Here is a 6969-nt window from a genome sequence, read left to right on the forward strand (position 1 = left end):
TCTGCTCCAGCCCCAACCCCCCCCACCCCAACCCGTCTGCTCCACCCCAACCCTATCTGATGAATGTCTTATGCCTGAAACATCGATTCTCCTGCTCCTCAGATGCTGCCTGACCTGCTGTGCTATTCCAGCACTACACTCTCAACTCTGATCTCCAGCATCTGCAGTCCTCACTTTCTCCTAGTTCTAAGATTATGTAATATATTAATTAATGTTTTGACTCTATAAAGGCAGTACTTCACATTATTGTGATTCTTTGTACTCTACAAAGTGAAGATGGTCATCATTGTTCTTCTTATGATATCCAATGTTAGCACTGAACACAATTTGGTGATGCTTTGCACATATCTTAGACAGAAAAAAGCTTTGCATATTTAGGATGGCATGGTGGCTCAGTGGTTAGCACTGCTACCTCACAGCACCATGGTCCCAGGTTTGATTCCAGCCTTGGGCAACTGTCTGTGTGGAGTTTGCAAATTCTTCCTGTGTCTGCATGGATTTCTCCCCACATTCCAAAGATATGCAGCTCAGGTAAATTGGTCATGCTAAATTGTCCATAGTTGTTAGGTGCATTAGTCAGATGGGGGTGGGTTACTCTTTGGAGGGTCAGTGTGGACTTGTTGGGCTGAAGGGCCTGTTTCTGCACTGTAGGTAATCTTTTCTAATTTAACTGTACTCTCGGAACAGCAATGCCCATTGTATCGCTGTATTTATTTGACTTCTTGTCATTTTTATTTCCAATCTAAATCAAACTGCCAGTTCAGTGCAAAGTTACTTAGAGTTCCATCAACAACACTAGGTTGAGTTTACACAAAGTCAGCAGGTTTGCTGACTTGTAGGTTCTACAAGTGGCTCAGTTAAGATTTTTACCTCAAGGTAAGCTGGATTTAAACACAGAACTCAAAAGTGAAGGGTGGTAATGTGTTAAGACATCAGGAAACTTTTATTCTGCAGTTTAAGTGCACATATGTGCATATAATATCAAATCTTTTATCCCTCTGCCCAAGTTTAAAAGTTCTGAATGGAAATTATTCAGTTTTGTATTATTCATATACCAATAATTGAACTTCCTTCCCCAAAGTTCACTTTGAATCATTTTTAAATTTGTTTTCTTATTCACTATGGAAGTAAGGAAAATTGTGTTGAAAAAAAACATAAGGTTCCCTGTTGCCTTAGCCCTCATCTCTAGCTTCTTGCTTACCTCCCCTCATGTCTTCTCTGAGCTCATCTTGTCTCGGAGACCCACCTCCTGCTCCCTTGATGACAATTAAATTGCTGAACACTGAACTTCCCTCCTCATCTCCATGCTAATCACAAAATATTTTCTAACCAAATCCTTCAGGGAGGTTATACCAGCTCTAGAGCAGATGGGACTTGAACCCCAGATTCCTGACCCAAAGGTAGGGATGCTACCACTGCACCACAAGTGCATCCAGCATGTTAGCCCCTACTGTAAATGGGTTCACTCTCTTCAAGGACGCCAATGGCTTTGCAAATATCTCTGCATCTGATTTCCAAACTCCCTTCCCTCTCTAAAGTCTTTGAATTGATTGTCAGTTCAGGAAATACCCATCTGTTGCCGAATTCCTTGAAACTCTGTTACAATCCCTTTTATCAAAGTCTCACATAACATCCTAAATGATGTAACAATGGTAAACTTGCACTCCTCATCCTTCTCAAATTGTTTGCAGCCTTTGACTCATTTCACCACACCATCCTCCTTCAAGTGCGGTCCAGCTAAAGGTGATGATCTCACCTGTTACCATTTGTATCTTGTGCTTTTGTAGCCAGGATATTACTTGCCAATACACTGTCTTGTGGTGCAGTAACAATGTCCGTATCTCTGGCCAGAAACTTCAGATTCAAGTACCACCATTTGATGGCTGTAGAAGTTGTGTCATAACTTCTGGCATAACTATGGCCATAAATGGGTATTATCCATCTGCATATTCTTCCAATACACCAACGGAAGATAGTAAGATTGAGAGAGTTTCCTGATCAGCAAGACTATGTTAACAGTAACATAACTATGCTAAAATACTGGACATGTAATTGTATGAGCAAGAGATCCCCTAGTTCTGAGGCATGATAGAAGCCACACATGCATGCACACAGTCTCTTGAATAAACGCAACAAAATGTGTTTTTGTAGAGTTGTTAATTCCCTGAGTGTGTGATTTTCAAGAACAGGCATAAAACAGGCATTTTATAAGTTTAAATCAAAAGAAATGATAAATGCTTATATATGCAATATTCAAAATACAATTGCAACTCCCATTCCTCATCCACACAGGATATGCACACATAAGATTACAACAGAAGGACAGGATACACTGATATTTTTAACAGTTCAAATGTCACTATTAAACTGTTTATTCAGGATGGTCTGAGTCTAAATAAAACTTACTTACATCAGAGATGCAGTGATGATTTTTCTCCCCTATCTTGCATTCATGGAGTCCCACAGTAAAGATTAAAATCGGTTGCATAGCCATGAATTCCTTGTCCACACATCATATTACCTGACACATACCAACAGATTCAAGAACAGCTTCTTTCCCACTGTTATCAGAATTCTGAATGACCTCGCATATATTAAAGTTTATTTTTCTATTCACCTTCTCTGTAGCTGTGACCCTATATTCTGCATTTTGTTCTATTTCCCTGCTGTACTTATGTAAAGTGTGATTTGCCTGTATAGCATGCAAAACAATACTTTTCACTGTATCTTGATATATGTGACAATAATAAATCAAATCAAATCAAATATGTTTTTTTTAAAGTCATGCCCTTGTGTGAGCAGTTCCCCATCAATTTGTTCCACCAAGTGCCACAGTGTGGACTTGAGCAACCATGTGTTTCTATGGAGCAATTCTCTGAAATCTTTCTTCCAACTCTTTCGATAATTTGAAAATTTGATCAAATGACCCCCAACAATTTATTGGAAATGTATATAAATCCAACATAACTTTCTTTGCAGCAACTATTCAAGTGGACGTGGATGTTTTGGAGGCAGAAACTGCAAGTATTTTTGGCAACAATCTAGTTGTGACATCACGCCGTATGTCCCGCCGCGTGTCTGTGACGAGTCTCCCCACTGACAAGCAAAAGGTTTGCATAATTAATGACATCCTGTGATAATAAGTTTAAAAGTATGCTTACATTTTCTGAAACTAAAGTACTGCTTATTTCATTTTAGGCACCCCGCTCAAGTAAAAGACAGTACTTAAAAATATTTAAAAAGAAAAATAAAAGAAAAAATGTGGAGCAAAGTAGGAGACATTCCTTTCTAACCGTAGGAAAGCTTCAAGCACAAGTAAGTACAGACGACTTCCAAACATAACTATCTCTTTGCATATCGCCAAACTACTCTGCTGACTGACAGTGAATTACATTTCTCAGAATTCCTTATGTATTTACAGGACTCAGGTTTACACAGTACACTCTGATTAAATATCTCTTGAAGTAATATCTATTTAACATTCTTTCAATTAGGTGGATGACTTAATTGAAACAGTTTCAGAAAAGTCAATGAAATTACTGGCTCAAAGGCATGCAGAACTCCAGCAGTGTGAGTATCTAGGAGATGAAATCCTACAGTCATCCAAGCAGTTCCAGCGAATTTCTAAGAAAAGTGCCCGGAAATACAAGTGGAAAAAGTGTTTTCTCTGTGGATGCTGCTGCTAAATCAGCCTTAATTCTTAAGTACACCATTTAGAAATTAATTCTTCAGTTTATAATGCAAAGAACTAAAAAGGTATGCTTTGCAGGTGAACTATTAGGATAAACTTGAAAGAGCAAAATACACTTACAGTAAGTATAGTCAGATGATTATATTGGCATCAGAACTAAATTCTTTATGTTAGTATAGCATACATTAATTGAACAATCTCAACCCAAAATTGGCCCAATACAACATTAATTAGCAATCTTGTTCCAATGCCATTGATTGCCTTGCAAACAAATGCTCCATTCATGCAAATATTTGATGTATCCCAACAGGTTGATGTGTTGTATCTGGTGTGTGTATGAAGAGACATAGCATGCTTTCTGCTTTTGTGTGCTTGTTTTCTTCTTATTGTCAACTCACCTGGCTAGCAGCAATGCAAAAAGAGAGCCAAATGTGTTAAATCTCTCCATGTTAGTTAAAAATCACACAATACCAGGTTATAGTCCAACAGGTTTATTTGGAAGTACTAGCTTTCAGAGTTTTGCTCCTTCATCAGGTGATTGTTGGCCCCAACATTAATACTCTGCAACCTGGGAAAAATTTATGGAGACTCTAAACTGCTCAAATTGTAGCATCTTTCTTTCAGTCTCCCAGGTGGAGTCTAGTGGAGTGTGAAGGATTACCTGGCCTGGTTAAAGAAGTTTCCAGAAAGATGACATATTGTTCCACTAGTTTAGCTGGAGCCTTGAGGGATCCTGTTTCCATGTGTTGCCACCAGGAAACACAGCTGAGGGCTAACCACTGGAGAGGCTCTGTACTAACAGGGAGATGGAATCCATAATGTGGAAGTGCTGATGTTGGACTGGGGTGGACAAAGTTAAAAAATCACACAACACCAGGATATAGTCCAACAGATTTATTTGGAAGTACTAGCTTTCAGAATGCGGCAGGATCATAAGACATAGAATTTATAGCAAAAGATCACAATGTCATGCAATTAAAATGATATATTGAACAAACCTAAATTGCTGTTAAGTCATAGAGTCATAGAGATGTACAGCACAGAAAAGGACCCTTCGGTCCAACTCCTCCATGTCGGCTAGATATCCCAACCCAATCTAGTCCCACCTGCCAGCACCCGGTCCATATTCCTCCAAACCCTTCCTATTCGTATACCCACCCAGATGCCTTTTAAATGTGCAATTGTACTAGCTTCCACCACTTCCTCAGGCAGCTCATTCCATACACACCATCCTCTGCATGAAAAAGTTGCCCCTTAAGTCCCTTTTACATCTTTTCCCTCATACCCTAAACCTATGCCGTCTAGTTCTGAACTCCCCTACCCCAGGGAACAGACTTTGTCTATTTATCCTATCCATGCCCCCCATGATTTTATAAACCTCTGTAAGGTCAGCCCTCAGCTTCCGACACTCCGGGAAACAGTCCCAGCCTATTCGACTTCTCCCTATAGCTTAAATCCTCCAACCCTGGCAACATCCTTGTAAATCTGAACTCTTTCAAGTTTCAACCCTTTCAACATTGGGTTGCAGGTTTTGATTCATTAATATGTAAATCCCAGAACTTTTTTTAAGTCACATTCTTGAGATAACAAAAAAAAGTGAGATCTCATCTTTTAAGTCACATAGTCAAGTTGAGGAGATGGCCTCAACCGGGACCTTGGGTCCATGTCACACCACAGGTGACCCCACTACACTATACACTCTCAGACACACAGACATATAACACCCACACTCACACGCACACCCTCTCACAGGCTTATACTCCATCACACTCATGCACACACTCTACCAAGCACACGCACATGTAAATACACCATCTCTCACACGCACTCATACTCTCACGTGCACACTCACAAGCACACTCACACTCTGTGACTCTCTCTCTCCCTCACTTACATGCACACACACATATAAGTCTATGGGATGAATTTGCATTTGCAGAATTGTAATTGCAGATACATTCTACTTTTGCTGAAAAAGCACACAATCTGCAGGCAGTCAATTCATGTGACATTGTATAAATTCCTACATTGGAAGTAGAACCAGTATGACTCAAGACTGGTATACAGACTGCCTCTAACCTCACACCTTTAATATATTGTCTGAGCTGAGATGTCACTTTTTTTAAATAAAACCTTAAGTTAACTCAAGAATGTAACTTAAAAGAAATTCTGGGATTTACATATGAATGAACAAAAATCTGCAACCCATTCTAAAAGATGAATGACTTAACAGCAATCTAGGTTTCTTCAATATATTGTTTTAATTGCATGACACTGTGATCTTTTGCTATAAATTCTGTGTCGTATGATCCAGCCATACTTGTTACCTGATGAAAGAGCAGCGCCCTGAAAGCTAGTGCTTCCGAACAAAATTGTTGGATTATAACCTGGTGTTGTATGATTTTTAACTTTGTCCACCCCAGACCAACATCAGCACTTCCACATCATGGATACCATCTCCCTGTTAGTACAGAGCCTCTCTAGTGATTAGCCCTCAGCTGTGTTTCCTGGTGGCAACACATGGAAACAGGATCCCTCATGGCTTCAGCTAAACTAATGAAACAATATGTAATCTTTCTGGAAACTTCTGCAACCAAATGAGTATTAAAGATAACTCTTTGCATTCCACTGGATTCAACCAGGGAGATTGAGAGAAGGATGCTAAGATTTGGGCAGTTTAGAGTCTCCATAATTTTTTTTTTCCCCAGGTTACAGAGTATTAACAGTGGAGACAATAATCACAAGTGTTAGGTCCAGTGCTGGGAGGGACCGTCATGCCCACTGTTAAATACTGCACACCTCAAGTCAGACAGCTTCTGGCCAGTAAGATGTATACCTGCTACAGTCCAACTGTTGCTTGGAGTTTAGAATTTGTGCTCAACAATGTGCTCACCTGTATGGTGAATTGGTCACTGGTTCATGACTTCCTCAGCTACAAGTGAAATACAAAGATGATAGATATTAACTCTGACCTAGAGGGTGACTGTTTGGAAGGGCATTGAATGAGAACAACAGAAACTAAAACTTCAATTGAACAAGGGGTTCCAGAGGAAACAGTGGCCAGCAAAATATCGGTCCACTGTCGTCCTCTGTAGCAAATGTGGCTGAGACTCGCATGCTAGAGTGGAGTTACTGATTTACATGAGGTGACACTTAACATGCAGGTGTCCAGAATGGTACAAACCATCAGTGACATAGAAGGCTGTTATGTTAATACAAAGATTGATTAGAGTAGAATGATCTTTAGTCCGCAGCTAAGGGTTGGAAGTGGGAGTCCA

General features: G+C 39.8%; 2 protein-coding genes across 7 annotated transcripts in view; one reads left to right on the forward strand and one right to left on the reverse strand.

Annotated features, from left to right (window-relative positions):
• LOC122559053 (putative uncharacterized protein C3orf49) overlaps nucleotides 1-4369 on the forward strand; it is a 115549-nt gene extending 111180 nt beyond the window's left edge. For all 6 annotated transcript variants that reach the window (XM_043708258.1, XM_043708260.1, XM_043708261.1 and 3 more), the window contains 3 exons: nucleotides 2980-3110; nucleotides 3199-3315; nucleotides 3495-4369. In XM_043708258.1, coding sequence (XP_043564193.1) covers nucleotides 2980-3110; nucleotides 3199-3315; nucleotides 3495-3686 — 440 coding nt within the window. In that variant the 3' untranslated portion in view covers nucleotides 3687-4369. The remainder of the gene's footprint in view (nucleotides 1-2979; nucleotides 3111-3198; nucleotides 3316-3494) is intronic.
• LOC122559260 overlaps nucleotides 1-6596 on the reverse strand; it is a 47224-nt gene extending 40628 nt beyond the window's left edge. The window contains exon 1 of the mRNA XM_043708641.1: nucleotides 6585-6596. The gene's annotated coding sequence lies outside the window, so the exon portion shown is untranslated. The remainder of the gene's footprint in view (nucleotides 1-6584) is intronic.
• Between the last annotated feature and the right edge of the window lie 373 nt (nucleotides 6597-6969).

Source organism: Chiloscyllium plagiosum, chromosome 18 (genome assembly GCF_004010195.1).
Source record: "Chiloscyllium plagiosum isolate BGI_BamShark_2017 chromosome 18, ASM401019v2, whole genome shotgun sequence".
NCBI classification, from domain to species: Eukaryota; Metazoa; Chordata; class Chondrichthyes; order Orectolobiformes; family Hemiscylliidae; genus Chiloscyllium; species Chiloscyllium plagiosum.